This window comes from Rhinatrema bivittatum, chromosome 6, assembly GCF_901001135.1.
Source record: "Rhinatrema bivittatum chromosome 6, aRhiBiv1.1, whole genome shotgun sequence".
Taxonomy (NCBI): Eukaryota; Metazoa; Chordata; class Amphibia; order Gymnophiona; family Rhinatrematidae; genus Rhinatrema; species Rhinatrema bivittatum.
Genome location: NC_042620.1, coordinates 6,548,975 through 6,572,551, shown reverse-complemented (window position 1 = coordinate 6,572,551; position 23,577 = coordinate 6,548,975). Strand labels below are relative to the sequence as shown.

The following is a 23,577-nucleotide window of genomic DNA, read 5'->3' as shown; positions in this document are numbered from 1 at the left end:
AGAGAGCGCGGTGCTGAAAATACCAGGGGAAGCTCCAGGATAATGCAGAGAACGCGGGGGCTGAAAATACCAGGGGACGCTCCAGGATAATGCAGAGAGCGCGGGGGCTGAAAATACCAGGGGAAGCTCCAGGATAATGCAGAGAGCGCGGGGGCTGAAAATAGCAGGGGACGCTCCAGGATAATGCAGAGAGCGCGGGGGCTGAAAATAGCAGGGGACGCTCCAAGATAATGCAGAGAGCGCGGGGGCTGAAAATAGGGGACGCTCCAGGATAATGCAGAGAGCGCTGGGGCTGAAAATACCAGGGGACGCTTCAGGATAATGCAGAGAGCGCGGGTGCTGAAAATAGTAGGGGACGCTCCAGGATAATGCAGAGAGCGCGGGGGCTGAAAATACCAGGGGACGCTCCAGGATAATGCAGAGAACGCGGGGGCTGAAAATACCAGGGGACGCTCCAGGATAATGCAGAGAGCGCAGGGGCTGAAAATAGCAGGGGACGCTCCAGGATAATGCAGAGAGCGCAGGGGCTGAAAATAGTAGGGGACGCTCCAGGATAATGCAGAGAGCGCGGGTGCTGAAAATAGCAGGGGACGCTCCAGGATAATGCAGAGAGCGCGGGGGCTGAAAATAGCAGGGGACGCTCCAAGATAATGCAGAGAGCGCGGGGGCTGAAAATAGCAGGGGACGCTCCAGGATAATGCAGAGAGCGCGGGGGCTGAAAATAGGGGACGCTCCAGGATAATGCAGAGAGCGCTGGGGCTGAAAATACCAGGGGACGCTCCAGGATAATGCAGAGAACGCGGGGGCTGAAAATACCAGGGGACGCTCCAGGATAATGCAGAGAGCTCAGGTGTGAAAATAGTAGGGGACGCTCCAGGATAATGCAGAGAACGCGGGGGCTGAAAATACCAGGGGACGCTCCAGGATAATGCAGAGAGCGTGGGGGCTGAAAATAGCAGGGGACGCTCCAGGATAATGCAGAGAGCGCGGGGGCTGAAAATAGCAGGGGACGCTCCAGGATAATGCAGAGAGCGCGGGGGCTGAAAATACCAGGGGACGCTCCAGGATAATGCAGAGAGCGCGGGGGCTGAAAATAGCAGGGGACGCTCCAGGATAATGCAGAGAGCGCGGGGGCTGAAAATACCAGGGGACGCTCCAGGATAATGCAGAGAACGCGGGGGCTGAAAATAGCAGGGGACGCTCCAGGATAATGCAGAGAGCGCGGGTGCTGAAAATAGCAGGGGACGCTCCAGAATTATGCAGAGAACGCGGGGGCTGAAAATAGCAGGGGACGCTCCAGGATAATGCAGAGAGCGCGGGTGCTGAAAATACCAGGGGACGCTCCAGGATAATGCAGAGAGCGCGGGTGCTGAAAATACCAGGGGACGCTCCAGGATAATGCAGAGAACGCGGGTGCTGAAAATAGCAGGGGACGCTCCAGGATAATGCAGAGAGCGCGGGTGCTGAAAATAGCAGGGGACGCTCCAGGATTATGCAGAGAACGCGGGGGCTGAAAATAGCAGGGGACGCTCCAGGATAATGCAGAGAGCGCTGGGGCTGAAAATCGGGTTTCTCAGGAGCGTTTTCTGTTGCGTGCGCCCGACTCTCTCTTTCCCCGCTGCCGTTTCCTTCCTTATTCCTATCTTTCCCTCCTTTTCGCCTCCTGCAGGCTGAGGAACCGCCGGCCGGTGAGGCAGGACAGGAAGCACCGCGTGGCGCAGGAAGGAGGCGACGCCTTCGCTCTGCTCATCACCGCCGCAGAGATGTCCGACGCCGGCTTCTACACCTGCAAAGCAATCAATGAATATGGGACGCGGCACTGCGACGCCCGCCTGGAAGTGAGAGGTAGGGTCCCCCCGGCCTCTCTGTTCCCTGGTTAGGGCAGCGTTTTCTGCCCCTCGGGGTTTCCTTCTTGCCCTTAGGGCTGGGGGTGACGCCCGGGTAGCAGGGGGGGAGGGGGTAGCTATAGGGCCGTGGCCACCACGGACGTCTTCCTGCCATCCTCACTGCCTCGCTCTTTTCTGTGGCAGACAAAGCCGTCATTGCCCGCCAGCGCCGAGCACAAGCCATGGCCTCCTCCCGGGTGGGGGCAGACAGAGGGCACGACCTCCGCCACCCCCCTTACAAGTCACCCTGCAGAGATTCTGCCAGGGGCCGGGAAGGGTTCACCGCGGCCCCGGTGCAAGGTCCCAGGATTGATCCTGGAGGGGATGCTGCAGAGTCGGCACTCACAGCGGCCAGGGGTGACCCCCGAGAGATTGAAAGGGGGTCAGAGCAGTGGTCAGAGCAGCAGGGAAGCCAGGGTTCAAATCCCCCATGCCACTCGTGCCCCTCGCCACCTTGGGTAATTGCCTCCAGCACCGACTCTCAGGGTCATTCTCAAAGGAAAAATCCAGGGACCCTCCTTTTCAGTTTTATCTTATTTTCCCCACAAATTCATATCAAGAAGAAAAAAGATATTTACCCAGAAAAAGAGCATCATTTGTGGCCCATTGACTTCTGTTTTTGTTCTTTTGTAATATAAGCACTGATAAATAGAAGCGGAAAGGAAGGTCTGTAAGTGTCTGCCAGGGATTGTCGGCAGGATTTGCCCCACATTCGGTAACAGGCTTTTGAAGATTGCTGGGATAGTATGTGACATGTATGTTACATGTATGACTGCAAGCCCCGCGGGACGCGGAAACACGGCCCTGTCGGTAATGAGATCTGCAATGCAAATCTGCCGGCGGTGGCTGCAGTCAGTGCGCTGGGTGCGTGGGGGGAGCTGAAACATGGGGCGGCTGGGGGCAGGAGGAAAGTGCCGGGCCAGGGCATCCCCTCATAACCGCAGCTGAGGTCTGTGCTGGGCACCGTGCCAGGGAGGAGGGTGCAGGCAGGACGTCCAGGACAAGGGCAAGAAGAGAAGACCATGGCAGGCAGTTCCTCCTCTCCTGGTGGGGTACGGCTCATCCTTTACATCTCTGCTCCCCATCACTCCTCAGCTCTGCAGAGTACATAGTGTGTCTGGAGGGTATAGAAATAGGTCCTTATGTCTCACGCACTAGGGCTTCTAGTGCCCCTCTCTGCACTGATCCTGTCCTCAGTCAGCAGCCGATAAGGTGCCTACAGCAAAGGGCTCCGTGATCATTCCCATCTTACTTAGGAGTAGCCAAGCCCCGCTCTTCTGCATTCCCTGACATAGAGACCATTACAATACTCAGTCCTTGCAGTAACCAAGGAATGGAAAACCATAGCAAAATCACCTGATCCCCGAATAAGGGGAGAGCTTGCAAAAGCTCCATGAACCACAGAAAAACTCTGCTGCTCCGTGAATAACTCCGAATCGGGAAGACCCCTACGCTCCTAACCATCCCAGCAGCTTTCAAAGGAAGACCCTTAAAAGACAGAAGGGTTAAAAGCCGTCTCCCCCTTTCACTTACCCATAGCAACTCAGGTTTCTCAGGGTTCGATTTAAGCCTAAGCACTGCCAACCAGTCAGCAGGAGCTGCCAAACAAAGACTTAACTTGGTGACTACAGCAACATCTTGATCTTACCACGAACGCTTCAATAATGCGAATTACTAGAGCAAGAGGGACTTACAATAATTCCTACCACAGAATGGAGCCAAGCCAGCTCCCATTATCTCTGACAAGCCATGCAAAAGCACATCACAATGAATAGTATCAGGCTGCAGCACTGAAAGAGTCCTGGCCGTCCTGCACAGCCACTCGGATATCATCTGCAAGAGACAGGAGAACGGGTCCCGTGCAAAACCGTAACTGGAAAGGATACAAACTCTTTGCAAGCTCAAACAATGCAGGAACTGCCTACAAGCCAACTTCTCCAACAGTTTCCCGAGATAGGGAAGCATGGGAACAGGTTGATGAAGAGTTATATTTAGAGGATCCGAGCAAGATGTTTCCAGTCAGTCTCGCCATTGCTGGCTTCCATACATGGGGAATACAACCTTGCTCTAAAGACGATTTCACAATCTGAGCTAATAAAGTTACAACAACATCAACACTAATTTTACTAAATGAACTTTGAGAGGGTTCCCAACATACAGGGAATTATTTTGACCATTAGATAACCAGGGGATAAAAGGGGAACTGAGGGAGAATAAGCCATAGCAGAAAAACTAAAATAATTCTTTGTTCATCTTCACTGTGGAGGACGTTAGTGTCATAGCCACACGGAAACTACTCTCTGTAGGTGGTGATTCAGAGGAACTGAAACAAATCAATGTGTATTTTGAAGATGTGCTACAGCAAATGAAGAAACTAAATAGTAACAAATTACCAGGACCAGATGGTATTCAGCACAGGGTTGTAAAGTAACTCAACTATGAAATTGCAAAGCTGCTACTGATAACCTGTGGTTTATAATTCAATCTTCCTCTGTATGAGAGGAATGCAGGGTAGCCAATTTGTTAAAAGAAGATCCAGGGATGACCAAAGTAACTTCAGATGAGAGAACTTCTTTAGCCTTGGCGAGATCAGCACACAGTTGATGGGAGCTCAGAGACTGCGGATATGTCAAACATGAAGCCATGTAGGGATTGCCTGCAGCTGAGTGGCACTGAATACAGATGAGAAAGTGGGAGGGGGAGGTGCACCTTACACATCAGCAGCACAGGAGATAGTGGGAGGGGGAGGTGCACCTTACACATCAGCAGCAGCACAGGAGATAGTGGGAGGGGGAGGTGCACCTTACACATCAGCAGCACAGGAGATAGTGGGAGGGGGAGGTGCACCTTACACATCAGCAGCACAGGAGATAGTGGGAGGGGGAGGTGCACCTTACACATCAGCAGCACAGGAGATAGTGGGAGGGGGAGGTGCACCTTACACATCAGCAGCACAGGAGATAGTGGGAGGGGGAGGTGCACCTTACACATCAGCAGCAGCAGCACAGGAGATAGTGGGAGGGGGAGGTGTACCTTACACATCAGCAGCAGCAGCACAGGAGATAGTGGGAGGGGGAGGTGCACCTTACACATCAGCAACACAGGAGATAGTGGGAGGGGGAGGTGCACCTTACACATCAGCAGCAGCAGCACAGGAGATAGTGGGAGGGGGAGGTGCACCTTACACATCAGCAGCAGCAGCAGCACAGGAGATAGTGGGAGGGGGAGGTGTACCTTACACATCAGCAGCAGCACAGGAGATAGTGGGAGGGGGGGGGTGTACCTTACACATCAGCAGCACAGGAGATAGTGGGAGGGGGAGGTGTACCTTACACATCAGCAGCAGCAGGACAGGAGATAGTGGGAGGGGGAGGTGCGCCTTACACATCAGCAGCAGCAGCACAGGAGATAGTGGGAGGGGGAGGTGCACCTTACACATCAGCAGCAGCAGCAGCACAGGAGATAGTGGGAGGGGGAGGTGTACCTTACACATCAGCAGCAGCAGCAGCACAGGAGATAGTGGAAGGGGGAGGTGTACCTTACACATCAGCAGCAGCACAGGAGATAGTGGGAGGGGGAGGTGCACCTTACACATCAGCAGCAGCAGCACAGGAGATAGTGGGAGGGGGAGGTGCACCTTACACATCAGTAGCAGCAGCACAGGAGATAGTGGGAGGGGGAGGTGTACCTTACACATCAGCAGCAGCAGCAGCACAGGAGATAGTGGGAGGGGGAGGTGCACCTTACACATCAGCAGCAGCAGCAGCACAGGAGATAGTGGGAGGGGGAGGTGCACCTTACACATCAGCAGCAGCAGCACAGGAGATAGTGGGAGGGGGGAGGTGCACCTTACACATCAGCAGCACAGGAGATAGTGGGAGGGGGGAGGTGCACCTTACACATCAGCAGCAGCAGCAGCACAGGAGATAGTGGGAGGGGGAGGTGCACCTTACACATCAGCAGCAGCACAGGAGATAGTGGGAGGGGGAGGTGCACCTTACACATCAGCAGCAGCACAGGAGATAGTGGGAGGGGGAGGTGCACCTTACACATCAGCAGCACAGGAGATAGTGGGAGGGGGAGGTGTACCTTACACATCAGCAGCACAGGAGATAGTGGGAGGGGGAGGTGCACCTTACACATCAGCAGCAGCAGCAGAGGAGATAGTGGGAGGGGGAGGTGCACCTTACACATCAGCAGCAGCAGCACAGGAGATAGTGGGAGGGGGAGGTGTACCTTACACATCAGCAGCAGCAGCACAGGAGATAGTGGGAGGGGGACGCATATTTCATTTTGGATGCAGCTGCTAATACGTAATTACCTCATTGGATTAGCGCTGCGTGGCTGCTGATGTCATTGGCGCCCTTCGTGCTATCTTTTCTCTTTGCTCATCTTTACAGGGCATTATTGATAGGGCTTTGCCTGGCAAGGTTTAACACTTAGCTGTGCAAAGCTCTGCTGCAATAATTTTGTGCCGGGTGAGTCATTACCTGGGAGGTGGCATTGAGGGTGTTCTGGGTGCTTGGTTTAAGTTTATCTGCTTAATGCCAACATTGCACACTGCCCTGCTAAACTTATCCGGGTGTTTATAGTCACTGTGAAGCTTGCCGTAACATTAACTGGTAAACGCTATGTAACTTAATTTTACTGACTAAATTCAGCAGAGACTTAGCCGCTTAAATCCTGTTGAATATCCCGGCTAAAGTTAGCAGAGTGAGTTCCCGCACCACACACTGCTCCATAACGACTTCGTAGTGCAGAGCCTGCAATGTGATTACAAAACAATGAGGAGGTGGGTGGGGGAGATGCAGTAGCTGAGAGGAGAGACATAGAGGAGGTGATGGGAGAGAGGAGAGGCATAGAGAGGCATACAGGAAGTGTTGGGAGAGAGGAAAGAGCTGGATAGGGATAGAGGAGGTGATGGGAGAGAGGAAAGAGCTGGAGAGGGAGAGAGGAGGTGATGGGAGAGGGGAGAGAGAAGGTGATGGGAGAGAGGAAAGAGCTGGAGAGGGAGAGAGGAGGTGATGGGAGAGGGAAAAGAGCTGGAGAGGGATACAGGAGGTGATGAGAGAGAGGAAAGAGCTGGAGAGGGATACAGGAGGTGATGGGAGAGAGGAGAGAGTTGGAGAGGGATACAGGAGATGATGGGAGAGAGGAGAGAGCTGGAGAGGGAGAGAGGAGGTGATGGGAGAGAGGAAAGAGCTGGAGAGGGATACAGGAGGTGATGGGGAGAGGAAAGAGCTGGGGAGGGATACAGGAGGTGATGGGGAGAGGAAAGAGCTGGAGAGGGATACAGGAGGTGATGGGGAGAGGAAAGAGCTGGGGAGGGATACAGGAGGTGATGGGGAGAGGAAAGAGCTGGAGAGGGATACAGGAGGTGATGGGGAGAGGAAAGAGTTGGAGAGGGATACAGGAGGTGATGGGAGAGAGGAGAGAGCTGGAGAGGGATACAGGAGGTGATGGGAGAGAGGAAAGAGCTGGGGAGGGATACAGGAGGTGATGGGAGAGAGGAGAGAGCTGGAGAGGGATACAGGAGGTGATGGGAGAGAGGAAAGAGCTAGAGATGAATACAGGAGGAGACTGGTGAGGGGGAAAGCCTGAGAGATGTTGCGCATGTGGACCCTTAACCCGAGGTGGAGTTGGCGCTACCTGTGGGGGGAGATCCACAGGTCCCCACTGTCGGGAGACGAGGCCTCAGGAGCTTCGCCAGTACCAGCCCACGTTCCCCGCAGGTTGAGCCCTGGGTACCGGTGCTGGCCGGCCTTAGGTGGGCCTCTGCGTGGATGACCCTGCGGAGCACGGCCAGACGAGACAGGCGGGGAACAGGGACCGGAGGTCTGAGGCAGGCGGCGAATCTTGTAGTGGGGTCTGGTCCAGGGGTCAGAGGCTGGCGGCTGATCTCTTCGGTCCAGGGGTCAGAGACAGGCGGCAGAAGTTGTAGTCAGGACCAATCTGGCTCAGGAACCAAAATCCGTCCGAGGAGCAGGAACAGGAACTGGAGCAGGAACAAGGGCAGGAGCTGGAACGGGTACTGGAATACAGGAGCTGGACAGGAGGTGGATCAGGAACTGGAACAGAGGAACAAGAACAGCAATGCAGGGCAACGCCAGGAATGAGCGAGGAGACCTGTTGCCAAGGCGAGCCCTGACTGCCAGAGCTTGCCTGAAATACCCTGAGCAGCAGACATCATCACCAGGGGCCGCGGGAGCCTTTCCTTCCGCGACCCCTTTAAATCTCAGCCGGTGGCGCGTGCACACGCCTAGGGTCAGAGGGCTGAGGAAAATGGCAGCGGCGGCCGCCGGAGGGAAAGAGGCACCATGGGCTGGCGGAGAGCCGTCCCCTGCCGTGCTGGGAGTCCTGGCAGCGGCGGAAGTTAGGAGATCCTGGCCTGTGGCCGGGGATCGTAACAGTACACCCCCCCCCCCCCCCCTTACGGCCTCTCCTGGAGGTCTGGGCTTACTGGGGTGGCTGGCGTGAAACTGCCTACGTAACTCTTTGTCCAGAATATTGGCAGCTGGCTCCCAGGAATTTTCCTTGGGGCTGTAACCCTCCCAGGGAAGGAAGTGTACCCACTTGCGACCTCTCTTCCTGATGTCAAAGACCTGGTAGGTGGAGTCTGGCTCGGTGACAAGAGGATGAGTTTCTGGAGCTTTGCAAGATGGCCACAAAAGAATCAGAGGTTTGAGGAGGGATACATGAAAAGTATTATGGATCCCTCAAGGTAGGCGGAAGACAGAGTTGATATGACACAGGTCCGATGCGACTGGTGACTGGGAATGGACCAATAAACTTAGGAGCCAGGCGCTGAGAGGGAAGCTTCAGGTGAATGAGGCGCATGCTTAGCCAAACCCTGTTTCCCGGTTGAAATACAGGCACCAATCTGCGATGAGCATTAGCGGTTCTCTTAGCATGATTAGCGGACTCTTGGAGCATCTTCGAGGTACGGGATCACACTGCATGCAGAGCCTCTGCTATGGCTTGGGCAGCTGGAGAGGGGACTGACAAGGGGCACTGGCAGAGGAGGTTGTGGCTGTCGGCCCTAGACGATGGAGTATGGTGAAGAGCCGGTGGACTCACAGATGTGGGAATTGTGGGAGAATTCTGCTCACGGAAGGAGTTGGGACCAGTTGTCCTGCTGGTCATTGGAGTATGCCCTTAGGAAGGTCTTCAGGGAGCGGTTTTTACGTTCTGCTTGGCCGTTGGCCTGGGCATGATATGCAGTGGTCAGACATAGGTTCACTCCAAATTTCTGACAGAGGGCCACCAATACTGGGCCACAAACTGAGGTCCACGGTCTGAGGAGATGACCTTGGGAAGCCCGTGTAGTCGGAAGACATGGATAAAGAAGAGGCGGGCTAATTCGGGAGCGGGTGGCAGAGCAGGAAGTGGAACAAAATGAGCCATTTTGGAAAAACAATCCATGACTATCCAGATCACGGTATGGCTGTCGGACTTAGGGAGATCCACTACAAAGTCCATGGGTAGATGGACCCAGGGCTCCTTGGGGGTTGGCAAAAGTTGCAGGAGCCCCCACGGGTGCCCCACCAGGGTCTTTTGTTGAGCACGCGTTGGGCAGGAGTCCACGTAGGCCTGGACATCCTGGACGATGTTGGGCCACCAGTAGAAACACTGGAGAAGACTTAAAGTTTGTGCAAGCCCGGGGTGCCCAGCGACCCGAGAATCATGGGCCCACTGTAACACTCTCGCAGAGCCTTTGGGGAACTACCATCTTTCCGATGGGGTCTGTGGTTGACGTGAGCAGATGGATGCGTGCCGAGTTGATATACTGGGGTACATCTGGGACATCTTCAAGCTCAAAAGAGCGAGAGAGCGCATCAGCACACAAGTTCTTCTCTCCAGGGTGGTACTTGAGGTCAAAGTCGAACCGTGAAAAGAACAACAACCAATGAGCCGTTCTGGTGTTTAGGCGCGGCCCTGTTTGAGGTGCTTCAGGTTCTTATGGTCGATATATATGGTAAACCAATGCTGAGCTCCCTAGAGGCAGGGGCGCCACTCTTCCAATGCCAGCTTAATAGTGAGGAGCTCACAGTTGCCGATGCCATAATGACTCTCTGTCGTGGTGAATTTGTGAGAGAAGAACGAGCACGGATGAAGTTTGCCCTTGGGAGAGCACTGGCTGAGAATGACTCTGACTCCAACAGATGAGGCATCCACCTCCATGATGAAAGGTCGACTGGGATATGGGTGCTGCAAGCAGGGTTTTTTGAGAAAGGCCTCCTTTAGAGCCTTAAATGCCGAGACGGCCTCAGGGTCCCAATTTTTTGGGCTTGCCCCTTCCACATAAGTGCAGTAAGGGGTGCCGCGATAACAGAGTAGTTGGCTATCAAGTGGTGGTAATGGTTAGCGAACCCCAGGAAGCACTGGAGCGCGTGCAAACAAGATGGCTGGGGCCAGTCTCGGATACATTGGAGTTTTCTGGGATCCATAGCAAAGCCATGTCTGGAGACTATGTAGCCAAGGAAGGGGAAGCTTTGCATCTCAAAAACACATTTATCCAACTTGGCATAATGATGACTGTCATGCAAACACTGGAGGACTTGGCAGACATCATGGTGGTGTGTCGTCAGGTCTCTTGAGTAGATGAGAATGTCATCCAGATGAGAACTTTATTATAGAGAAGGTCTCGAAATATCTCGTTCATCATTTGCTGGAAGACTGCCAGGGCATTGCAAAGGTCAAAGGGCATCACGAGCTATTCATAATGCCCATCCCTGGTGTTAATGGCAGTTTTCCAGATGTCAGAAAAGCGAATCCGGACTAAGTTGTAGGCAGCTCTCAAATCCAACTTGGAGAAAACTGTGGCACCCTACAAGTGATCAAATAGCTTGTTTATCAGAGGCAGCGGGTATTTATCCTTGTGAGTAATAGCATTAAGGCCCCTGTAGTCAATACAGGGGCGTAAGGAGCCATCCTTTATAGTCACGAAAAAGAAGCCCGCTCCTGTGGGTGAGAAGGAAGGACAAATAAAGCCTTTGGATACATTTTCTGTAATGTATTTGGCCATAACCTTGGTTTCAGGGATGGAGAGTGGGTAAACTCTGCCCCTGGGAGGTGATGTTCCAGGCAGGAGTTCTATGGTGCAGTCAAACTTCCAGAGAGGTGGCAGGAAGTCAGCCATCTGTTTGGAAAAGTAGTCTGAGTAGTCTGCATAAGGAACAGGAATGCCTGGGGTCATGGTAGTCAACAGGAGAGACGGAGGAGTTTCCTCGGGCTTAATTGGTCTCAGGCAAGATTCCCGGCAGTGGGGACCCAATCATTGAGCTGCAGGGTGGACGAGTTGAACTGGAGTGAGTGAAGCTGGAGCCAAGGTAGGCCCAGGACTACCAGGTGAATGGATTTTTCCAGGAGAAAGAATTTGATTTCATCTTCATGGAGGGCCCCGATCTGCATATGAACTGACACGGTAACCCACGTGATTCTCCCCAGCAGGGGATCCCCATGGATGGAAGCGATAGTCAAAGGTATGTTGAGGGTCCTGATGGGAATGTTCAGATGGAGTGCCAGGTCTTTCCACAAGAAGTTCCCACCAGCCCCAGAGTCAACCAGGGCGAAGGTTGGGCAGGAGCGGAAGCTGCAGGTCAGCATCGTGGGTAAGGATAGTTGGAGAGATGGACTGGCTGTGCCTAGGGTCAGGGTCCCTGCTGGCCCTAGGCCGGGGAGTTTCCCAGATGGTCTGGACATTGGGTTAGGTGATGTCCCACTGCTTCGCAGTAAAGACAGAGACAGGCCTGCCTTCGGTGCTGATGCTCCTCCGGAGTAAGTTTGCTTCGCCCCAGCTACATGGGCTCTTTGGAGTGGTGAGAGGTGGAACCCCCCGGGAGGGGATTCTCTCCGGAAGAGGGAGAGCGAACACGCTCGGTGGTTGGACGGCGGGGACAAAGCAGGACAGAACTTGGAAGAGGGCATCCGAATGCTCCCAGAGCGGGGAGGCCCAGGATAGAGCTCTACCCTTGAGGCGCGAGAGGATGAAGGTTATTTTGGTCGCTTCATCCGGGAAGGCGGCAGCCTGCAGTGTGAAATGCGTGTAGCACTGGTTGGTGAATCCTCTGCATAGTTTCGGATCACCATTGAACTGAGGCAGTGCCGGCAGTGAAACCGAGGACCCAGCCAGAACTAGCTGGGCTGTTGGGCTAGGCGTCAATGCCAACAAGGTGGCTGGAGTAAGACAAAGAGTCTAGTCGAGCATGGAGGTGCTTAATGGAGGCTGCCAAGGCCTCGAGGTACTGCTGCTGCTTCTGGATTTTGAGGGGCAGGCCTGGAATGGCCAGCAGGGTGGAAGCCTCAGCCGGGTCCATGGCCTTGGCAACCTGTTATGGACGTGGACCCTTAGACCTAGGTGGAGTTGGCGTTACCTGTGGGGGAGACCCCCACAGGTACCCTCCGTCGGGAGGCGAGGCCGGATGGGAAGCAGAGGCCAGCGGGAGCTTCGCCAGTACCAGCCCACGTTCCCCGCAGGTTGAGCCCTTGGGTACCTGGGCCGGCTGGTCTTAGGGAGGTCTCTGCGAGGATGATCCCACGGAGCACGGCCAGAGGAGACAGGCGGTGGATAGGGGGCCGGAGGTCCGAGGCAGACGGTGCAGGACAGCAGTGGGCTAGGTCCAGAGGTCTGAGGCAGGCGGCGAATCTCGTATTGGGGTCCGGTCCAGGGATGAGGGGCAGGTGGCAGATCTCTTGGTCGGGTTCGGTCCAAGGGTCAGAGTCAAGCAGCAGCAGAAGTCATAGGAACAATCCAGGCCAGGAGCCAAAATCCGTCCGAGGAACAGGAACTGGAGCAGGAATAAGGGCAGGAGCTGGACAGGAGGTGGATCAGGAACTGCCAGAGCTTGCCTGAAATACCCTGAGCAGCAGACATCATCACCAGGGGCCACGGGAGCTTTTCCTGCCGTGGCTCATTTAAACCCCAGCCAGTGGCGCGCTCATGCACCTAGAGGCTGAGGAAGATGGCGGCAGCAGTATATCCCACGCAGCAACAGCTGCTGGAGGGAAAGAGGCACCGCGGGCTGGCAGAGAGCCGTCCCCTGCCGCGCTGGGAGTCCTGGCAGTGGCGTCACCGCAGTGGCGGCTGCCAGCTGCTGCCAAGGAGAGGGAAGCCAAGGTCGGAGCCTGGCGTCGGAAGGTAGGAGATCCCGGCCTGCATCCTGGGATCGGAACAAGAGATGCACAGTGGGGTGGAGGGAACAGGTGATGGGAGAGAGGAGAATACTGGGGGGGGGGAGTCTGAGAGATGCACAGGGGCACAGAGTTGTGGAGGGAACAGGAGGTGATGGGAGAGAGGAGAAGCTGGGGAAAGGAGCTGATGGGAGAGAGGAGAGTACTGGGGGGGGGGGGAGTCTGAGAGATGCACAGGGGCACAGAGTTGTGGAGGGAACAGGTGATGGGAGAGAGGAGAAGCTGGGGAAAGGAGCTGATGGGAGAGAGGAGAGTACTGGGGAGGGGAGTCTGAGAGATGCACAGGGGCACAGAGTTGTGGAGCGATCAGGAGGTGATGGGAGAGAGGAGAGTACTGGGGGGGAGTCTGAGAGATGCACAGGGGCACAGAGTTGTGGAGGGAACAGGAGCTGATGGGAGAGAGGAGAAGCTGGGGAAAGGAGCTGATGGGAGAGAGGAGAAGCTGGGGAAAGGAGCTGATGGGAGAGAGGAGAGTACTGGGGGGGGGGGGGAGTCTGAGAGATGCACAGGGGCACAGAGTTGTGGAGGGAACAGGTGATGGGAGAGAGGAGAAGCTGGGGAAAGGAGCTGATGGGAGAGAGGAAAGTACTGGGGGGGGAGTCTGAGAGATGCACAGGGGCACAGAGTTGTGGAGCGATCAGGAGGTGATGGGAGAGAGGAGAAGCTGGGGAAAGGAGGTGATGGGAGAGAGGAGAGTACTGGGGGGGAGTCTGAGAGATGCACAGGGGCACAGAGTTGTGGAGCGATCAGAAGGTGATGGGAGAGAGGAGAAGCTGGGGAAAGGAGCTGATGGGAGAGAGGAGAGTACTGGGGGGGGGGAGTCTGAGAGGTGCACAGGGGCACAGAGTTGTGGAGGGAACAGGTGATGGGAGAGAGGAGAAGCTGGGGAAAGGAGCTGATGGGAGAGAGGAGAGTACTGGGGGGGGGGAGTCTGAGAGATGCACAGGGGCACAGAGTTGTGGAGGGAACAGGTAATGAGAGAGGAGAGAGCTGGGTTAAGGGGATGATGGGAGAGGACAGAGTGAGTGAAGCATAGAGGAGCTGACAGAGAGAGGAGGAGGTGTAACGCAGGAGCAAGGTTACAGCTCAGTTGTCTTATAAGAGTGGTGTTAAAGAGAAGTCCTTGCATTACCTCTGGGAGAATGACCTCTGCCGATAATCCTTCCCTAACCTCTGATCCCTAATTTTACTAACCTAAGTCCATGTCGTCCTGGATGTAGATGTCAGGGGGAGCCCGGCTTGCTGTCTTTGTATTGTGTGCTGAACTAACTCTTCTGCTTGCTGACTGCAGTTTTTGTCTGTACACAGGGGGAGTGAGATAAGGTGGGACCCTTATGTGCTTTTGCTGCCTGTCAGAACTGCAGCTTTCACGCTTTAGCTGGACAGAACTCTTAGTCACTGGACCCTGCCTTCTGCTAAACACAAAAGCAAGCAACCAGCTGGCCAGGAGTGGACATCTAGACCCCTTCTCTTCCTTTCCCTGAACCCAGGGACACTAAAAAGCAAGCAAAGAACACCGCCTCGGAAAGCTGCCGGTGCAGATTCTGGCACGGAAAGACTCTTCTGCCGGCAAGGGAGGCACGGGGACTGCACTGGCAATTCCTGGCCTAGGTGTAGGAGCGAGCACAGCCTAGAGATAGAACAAGGAGCTGGGGGGAGCACAGACAGCAGCTCTCGTCTGAACCACCAACACCTACAGTGTCAGATGCATCTTAATTCATTCTGCTCCGTGGACCTGTGCCCATGACTCACTCCATCCCCAAACGCCCATCCTCACGCTCTGAATCTGTTTCTCTCTCTCTCTACAGTGCATTATTAGGGAGGAAGTTTGTCTAACGAAAAGCACAGTACAAACCTGGCTCACTGACGCTTCTGTCCAACTTTCTCTCTAAGGGAAGAAAGCGTAGGGAATTGTGCCCTTAATGGTGTATTTCAAAAGAATTACTGGTATGAGGAATCCCAATAACATAAGCCCATGCTAAAGCGGTGCCTATAGAAGAGAGTAGAGAGTCAGTAAGCACATGATAAGATGGTGCCTATAGAAGGAGGTAGTCAGTAAGCCCATGGTAAAACGGCACCTATAGAAGGAGATAGAGAGTCAGTAAGCACATGCTAATATGATGCCTATAGAAGGAGGTAGAGAGTCAATAAGCATGTGCTAAGGTGAGGCTCATAGAAAAGGGTAGAGAGTCAGTAAGCACATGCTAAAGTGGTGCCTATAGAAGGAGGTAGAGAGCCAGTAAGCACATGATAAGATGGTGCCTATAGAAGGAGGTAGAGAGTCAGTAAGACTATGCTAAAGTGGTGCCTATAGAAGGAGATAGAGTCAGTAAGTCCATGCTAAAGTAGTGCCTATAGAAGGAGATAGAGAGTCAGTAAGCACATGCTAAGATGATGCCTATAGAAGGTAGCAGAGAGTCAATAAACACGTGCTAAGGTGATGCTCCTAGAAAGGGGTAGAGAGTCAGTAAGCACATGCTAAAGTGGTGCCTATAGAATAGAGAGTCAGTAAGCACATGATAAGGTACCTATGGAAGGAGGCAGAGAGTCAGTAAACCCATTCTAAAGTGGTGCCTATATAAGGAGGTAGAGAGTCAGTAAGCCCATGCTAAAGCAGTGCCTGTAGAAGAGAGTAGAGAGTCAGTAAGCACATGCTGAAGTGATGCCTATAGAAGGAGGTAGAGAATCAGTAAGCACATGTTAAGATGGTGCCTATAGAAGGCGGTAGAGTCAGTAAGCACATGCTAAGATGGCGCCTATAGAAGGAGGCAGAGAATCAGTAAGTACATGCTAAAGTGGTGCCTATAGAAGAGAGTAGAGAGTCAGTAAGCACTTGCTAAAGTGGTGCCAATAGAAGAGAGTCAGTATGCACTTGCTAAGATGGTGCCTATAGAAGGAGGCAGAGAGTCAGTAAGCACATGCTAAAGTGGTGCCTATAGAAAGAGGTAGATAGTAAGCACATACTAAATTTGTGCCTATAGAAGTGGTAGAGTCAGTAAGCACATGCTAAGATGGCGCATATAGGAGGCAGAGAGTCAGTAAGCACTTGCTAAGATGGTGCCTATAGAAGGAGGCAGAGAGTCAGTATGCACTTGCTAAGATGGTGCCTATAGAAGGAGGCAGAGAGTCAGTAAGCATATGCTAAAGTGGTGCCTATAGAAAGAGGTAGATAGTAAGCACATACTAAATTTGTGCCTATAGAAGTGGTAGAGTCAGTAAGCACATGCTAAGATGGCGCCTATAGGAGGCAGAGAGTCAGTAAGCACTTGCTAAGATGGTGCCTATAGAAGGAGGCAGAGAGTCAGTATGCACATGCTAAGATGGTGCCTATAGAAAGAGGTAGATAGTCAGTAAGCACATGCTAAATTTGTGCCTGTAGAAGGCGGTAGAGTCAGTAAGCACATGCTAAGATGGTGCCTATAGAAGGAGGCAGAGAATCAGTAAGCACATGTTAAAGTGGTGCCTATATAAGAGAGTAGAGAGTCAGTAAGCACTTGCTAAGATGGTGCCTATAGAAAGAGGTAGAGAGTCAATAAGCATGTGCTAAGGTGATGCTCATAGAAAAGGGTAGAGAGTCAGTAAGCACATGCTAAAGTGGTGCCTATAGAAGGAGGTAGAGAGTCAGTAAGCACATGCAAAGATAGTGCTTATAGAAGGAGTTAGAGAGTTAATAAGCACATGCTAGGATGGTGCCTAGAGAAGGGTGGTTGAAAGTCAAGAAGCACATCATAATGTGTGCCTATAGAACAGGATAGAGAGCAGGCACATGGTTGTGCTGCCTACAGAAGGTGGTAGAGAGTCAATAAGCAAATGGTGGAATAGCCTTCCATCAAATTTGAGAGAAGTGGATTTGTTAAGGTTTCAGAAGACTTTAAAAACTTGCCTGATGACTGGTGATTTAGATATGGAATGACTGCATTTATTATGTTATTGATGTATTTGTTATTTTTAAATTGTGTTCTAAGCTATGTTGAATTCATATTGTACATTGCCTAAGAAGATTGTATCAGTTAGGTGACCAAAAAGTGATTTTAAAAAAATAAATTAAAATAAATTGTAAGTTGTTGCCTATAGAAGGGGGTAGAGAGTCTAAAGCACATGTCAAGGTGGCACTTATAGAAGGGGATAGAGAATCAATAAGCACACGGCAAGATGGTGCCTATAGAAGGGGTAGAGAGTCAGTAAGCACATGGTGCTCATAGAAGGAGGTAGAGCATCAGTAAGCACACTGTAAGATGGTGCCTATAAAAAGGGATAAAGAGTCAATAAGCATATGATAACATGGTACCTATATAAGTAGGTAGAGAGTCATTAAGTGTACATGGTAAGATTGTGCTAATAGAAGGGGCAAAGAGTCAGTAAACACTTAAGAGGGTGCCTATAGAAGGGGTAGAGAGTCAGTAAGCACATGGTAAGATGGTGCCTATAGAAGGGGTAGAGAGTCAGTAAGCAAATGGTACAATGGTGGCTATAGAAGTGGGTGGAGAGTCAATGAGCACATGGTACAGTGCTCTTCATAGAAGGGAGAAGAGAGTTAGAAATCACATGGTAACTGTTACCTATGGAAGGAGGTAGAGAGTCTGTAAACACATGGAACAGTGGTTTCTATAGAAGGGTGAAAAGAGACAAAAAACACATTTTAATGTGCCTGTAAAAGGGGTAGAGATTCAGTAAACACATGTTATAGTGGTGCTCATAGAAGGGGTAGAGAGTCAATAAACACATGGTATAGTGATGCTCATAGAAGGGGTAGAGAGTCAATAAACACATGGTATAGTGGTGCTCATAGAAGGGGTAGAGAGTCAATAAACACATGGTAAGATGGTGCCTATAGAAGGGGTAGAGAGTCAGTAAACACATGGTAAGATGGTGCCTATAGAGGGGGTAGAGAGTCAGTAAGCACATGGTACAGAGGTGCTCATAGAAGGGGTAGAGAATCAGTAAACACATGGTACAGTGGTGCTCATAGAAGGGGTAGAGAGTCAGTAAGCACATGGTACAATGGTGCTCATAGAAGGGGTAGAGAGTCAGTAAACACATGGTATAGTGGTGCTCATAGAAGGGGTAGAGAGTCAGTAAGCAGATGGTACAGTGGTGCTCATAGAAGGGGTAGAGAGTCAGTAAGCACATGGTACAGTGGTGCTCATAGAAGGGGTAGAGAGTCAGTAAACACATGGTATAGTGGTGCTCATAGAAGGGGTAGAGAGTCAATAAACACATGGTATAGTGGTGCTCATAGAAGGGGTAGAGAGTCAGTAAGCACATGGTAAGATGGTGCCTATAGAGGGGGTAGAGAGTCAGTAAGCACATGGTACAGTGGTGCTCATAGAAGGGGTAGAGAGTCAGTAAACACATGGTAAGATGGTGCCTATAGAGGTGGTAGAGAGTCAGTAAGCACATGGTACAGTGGTGCTCATAGAAGGGGTAGAGAGTCAGTAAACACATGGTAAGATGGTGCCTATAGAGGGGGTAGAGAGTCAGTAAGCACATGGTACAGTGGTGCTCATAGAAGGGGTAGAGAGTCAGTAAGCACATGGTACAGTGGTGCTCTTAGAAGGGGTAGAGAGTCAGTAAACACATGGTAAGATGGTGCCTATAGAGGGGGTAGAGAGTCAGTAAGCACATGCTAAAGTGGTGCTCATAGAAGGGGTAGAGAGTCAGTAAGCACATGGTACAGTGGTGCTCATAGAAGGGGTAGAGAGTCAGTAAACACATGGTAAGATGGTGCCTATAGAGGGGGTAGAGAGTCAGTAAGCACATGGTACAGTGGTGCTCATAGAAGGGGTAGAGAGTCAGTAAACACATGGTACAGTGGTGCTCATAGAAGGGGTAGAGAGTCAGTAAACACATGGTACAGTGGTGCTCATAGAAGGGGTAGAGAGTCAGTAAGCACATGGTAAGATGGTGCCTATAGAGGGGGTAGAGAGTCAGTAAACACATAGTATAGTGGTGCTCATAGAAGGGGTAGAGAGTCAGTAAACACATGGTATAGTGGTGCTCATAGAAGGGGTAGAGAGTCAGTAAGCAGATGGTACAGTGGTGCTCATAGAAGGGGTAGAGAGTCAGTAAGCACATGGTACAGTGGTGCTCATAGAAGGGGTAGAGAGTCAGTAAGCACATGGTACAGTGGTGCTCATAGAAGGGGTAGAGAGTCAATAAACATATGGTATAGTGGTGCTCATAGAAGGGGTAGAGAGTCAGTAAGCACATGGTAAGATGGTGCCTATAGAGGGGGTAGAGAGTCAGTAAGCACATGGTACAGTGGTGCTCATAGAAGGGGTAGAGAGTCAGTAAACACATGGTAAAATGGTGCCTATAGAGGGGGTAGAGAGTCAGTAAGCACATGGTACAGTGGTGCTCATAGAAGGGGTAGAGAGTCAGTAAACACATGGTAAGATGGTGCCTATAGAGGGGGTAGAGAGTCAGTAAGCACATGGTACAGTGGTGCTCATAGAAGGGGTAGAGAGTCAGTAAACACATGGTACGATGGTGCCTATAGAGGGGGTAGAGAGTCAGTAAACACATGGTACGATGGTGCCTATAGAGGGGGTAGAGAGTCAGTAAACACATGGTACAGTGGTGCTCATAGAAGGGGTAGAGAGTCAGTAAGCACATGGGAAGTATCTATAGAATGGTGTAGAAAATCATTAAGCACATTCAGGTCGATACTGTAAGGTCTGCGGGAAAACAGGTGCTCAGTGCTGAGCGCGCATGTTCCTAACACGCGCCCAGCCACCTCTCCTGGGTGCACCATCCTGAATGTAAATGAAGGGTCACCCTAAAAAGGAGGTGCTAGAGGGAATAGCGCGCTCCTAGTGCCTCCTTAGCAGTGGGCACCCAGGAGAGGTCGGCTGTCCGCTGGTTAGGAAAGCGAGCTTTAATTTTACGAGCGTCCGTTTTCCTTACTGGTACACAGCCACGGATTAGGAAAATGGACGCTCGTAAAACTGAATGTTCGTTTTCCTGACTGATCTGCCAGCACGTTTGTTCTTAATCTTCTTTTTTTTTTTTTACCTTTGGTTCCTCTAAATTAATATCGCTACGATATTAAGTCGAAGGATGTACAGAAAAGCAGACCTTTTTTAGGCTGCTCAGAAATTTGTGCCTGCCCAAGGGCAGGCACAAATTTCTGAGCATGAAAGGTGCGGATTGGCCACACATGTTTTTTCTCGTATCCTGGGTGAATGACTAATAGCGTCATCAACATGTCTTTGCATGCGAGGAGCACTGTTAGTTTCGATGGGGGGGGGGGGGGGAGAGAGTTGATGCACGTTTTGGACTCTTTAAACCCCTTACTATATAAGAGGGTAGTGGATGTGCGTTAAAATCACGCGTTCAACTGCAGGTAAAACAGTGAGCTCAGCTGAGTGCACTTTACACTAACGGTCCCATTGTAAGGAGATGTCTTTAGAAGGGGGTAGAGAGTCAGTAAGTACAGGGTAGGGAGATGCCTATAGAAGGGGTAGAGAGTCATTAAGCACAGGGTAGGGTGATGCCTATAGAAGTGGGTAGAGAGTCATTAAGCACATGGTAAGATGGTGCCTATAGAAGTGGGTAGAGAGTCATTAAGCACAGGGTAGGGTGATGCCTATAGAAGTGAGTAGAGAGTCATTAAGCACATGGTAAGATGGTGCCTATAGAAGTGGGTAGAGAGTCATTAAGCACAGGGTAGGGTGATGCCTATAGAAGTGGGTAGAGAGTCATTAAGCACATGGTAAGATGGTGCCTATAGAAGTGGGTAGAGAGTCATTAAGCACAGGGTAGGGTGATGCCTACAGAAGTGGGTAGAGAGTCATTAAGTACAGGTAGGGTGATGCCTATAGAAGTGGGTAGAGAGTCATTAAGCACAGGGTAGGCTGATGCCTATAGAAGTGGGTAGAGAGTCATTAAGCACAGGGTAGGGTGATGCCTATAGAAGTGGGTAGAGAGTCATTAAGCACAGGGTAAGATGGTGCCTATAGAAGTGGGTAGAGAGTCATTAAGCACAGGGTAAGATGGTGCCTATAGAAGTGGGTAGAGAGTCATTAAGCACAGGGTAAGATGGTGCCTATAGAAGTGGGTAGAGAGTCATTAAGCACAGGGTAGGGTGATGCCTATAGAAGTGGGTAGAGAGTCATTAAGCACAGGGTAAGATGGTGCCTATAGAAGTGGGTAGAGAGTCATTAAGCACAGGGTAGGGTGATGCCTATAGAAGTGGGTAGAGAGTCATTAAGCACAGGGTAAGATGGTGCCTATAGAAGTGGGTAGAGAGTCATTAAGCACAGGGTAGGGTGATGCCTATAGAAGTGGGTAGAGAGTCATTAAGCACAGGGTAAGATGGTGCCTATAGAAGTGGGTAGAGTGTCATTAAGCACAGGGTAGGCTGATGCCTATAGAAGTGGGTAGAGAGTCATTAAGCACAGGGTAAGATGGTGCCTATAGAAGTGGGTAGAGAGTCATTAAGCACAGGGTAGGGTGATGCCTATAGAAGTGGGTAGAGAGTCATTAAGCACAGGGTAGGCTGATGCCTATAGAAGTGGGTAGAGAGTCATTAAGCACAGGGTAGGCTGATGCCTATAGAAGTGGGTAGAGAGTCATTAAGCACAGGGTAAGATGGTGCCTATAGAAGTGGGTAGAGAGTCATTAAGCACAGGGTAGGGTGATGCCTATAGAAGTGGGTAGAGAGTCATTAAGCACAGGGTAAGATGGTGCCTATAGAAGTGGGTAGAGAGTCATTAAGTTCTTGGTATGGTTGTGCTCCAATGAGATCATGGAAGGTCAGAGCAGGAAAGTGATAAAGAGGCTCGGTACTAAATTATTGTGTGGATTTATGATGAAGAATTCTCTCTGAGGACCTTACACAGGGTCATTGAGTCAGTGACTGACTTCCCCTGGAAGCTCGTGGCCATCTCTGTACTCAGAGTAGGTCTGTGACCTATGGGGCAAGTTTCAATCGTCCTGCATCGGGGACGCATGATTTCCCTTTGAAACGTACCCGGGGCATTGGGGTGCTTGCTTCTGCTTTTGGTGCGGTATTTTTCTGTGGTAGAGTTGAAAAGGCGAATAATGCTGGTTAGTGTCCTCCCCCCGCCCTAAGCTGCAGCCTCTGAATGTGGACAAAGGGATAAGGACTGCACTCCTAGCCGAGTCTCAGGCAGACATGGCCATGCCAAGCCTTATTTTGAGGAAATGGGGGGATGGTGTGCTTAGAGGGTATTGAGGAGAGGGTGAGGGGCAGATGGTGTACACAGGGTCTATTGATGCTTTGGTGTGGGGAGAGGCGAGGATAGGATGGGACGGGGAGCTTTGCCGGAGGAAAGCTTTCAGTGTGAACCTTCTCGATGGCCTTTCTAGGATCTTTCTAGAGTGTGGGGCTGCTTCCTCCAAAGGCTTGGCTTACTCATCTTTCCTGTTAGAAGCCAAGAGGCCACTTTCAGAGAAAAGGGACCACCAGACCTCGGCATCTCGGTGATAGGGCCCTAGAGTTGGGCACATAACGCAGGAACCTCCAGATTTAAGCTGAAAACCTGGGTCAACCTGAGGCCTCCTGGGGTGGCTGCTGTTTCGTTTCCTATGTTAGGTGCCTCATGCTGGGAATCAACGCTCTCCTCGCCCCGGTCCTGCCGCACTCCTCGCCCCAGTCCTGCCCGCTCTCCTCGCCCCAGTCCTGCCCGCTCTCCTCGCCCCAGTCCTGCCCGCACTCCTCGCCCCAGTCCTGCCCGCTCTCCTCGTCCCTCCTCGCCCCTCCTCGCCCCGGTCCTGCCGCACTCCTCGCCCCAGTCCTGCCCGCTCTCCTCGCCCCAGTCCTGCCCGCTCTCCTCGTCCCTCCTCGCCCCTCCTCGCCCAGTCCTGCCCGCTCTCCTCGCCCCTCCTCGCCCAGTCCTGCACGCTCTCCTCGCCCCAGTCCTCCACGCTCTCCTCGCCCAGTCCTGCACGCTCTCCTCGCCCCTCTTCGCCCAGTCCTGCATGCTCTCCTCGGCCCAGTCCTCCACGCTCTCCTCGCCCAGTCCTGCACGCTCTCCTCGCCCCTCTTCGCCCAGTCCTGCATGCTCTCCTCGGCCCAGTCCTGCACGCTCTCCTCGCCCAGTCCTGCACGCTCTCCTCGCCCCTCCTCGCCCAGTCCTGCCCGCTCTCCTCGTCCCTCCTTGCCCCTCCTCGCCCAGTCCTGCACGCTCTCCTTGGCCCAGTCCTGCACGCTCTCCTCGCCCAGTCCTGCACGCTCTCCTCGCCCCAGTCCTCCACGCTCTCCTCGCCCAGTCCTGCACGCTCTCCTCGGCCCAGTCCTGCACGCTCTCCTCGGCCCTCCTCGCCCAGTCCTGCATGCTCTCCTCGGCCCAGTCCTGCACGCTCTCCTCGCCCCTCTTCGCCCAGTCCTGCATGCTCTCCTCGGCCCAGTCCTGCACGCTCTCCTCGCCCCTCCTGGCCCAGTCCTGCACGCTCTTCTCGCCCCTCCTCGCCCAGTCCTGCACGCTCTCCTCGCCCCAGTCCTGCACGCTCTCCTCGCCCCTCCTGGCCCAGTCCT

The 23,577-nt window shown here is 52.5% G+C and overlaps 1 protein-coding gene across 1 annotated transcript in view; it reads left to right on the top strand.

Annotated features, from left to right (window-relative positions):
* The window catches only part of SPEG (striated muscle enriched protein kinase), a 497,600-nt gene that overhangs the window by 176,955 nt on the left and 297,068 nt on the right, over window positions 1-23,577 (top strand). The window contains exon 10 of the mRNA XM_029605011.1: window positions 1,670-1,845. Within this exon, the coding sequence (XP_029460871.1) occupies window positions 1,670-1,845 (176 nt within the window). The remainder of the gene's footprint in view (window positions 1-1,669; window positions 1,846-23,577) is intronic.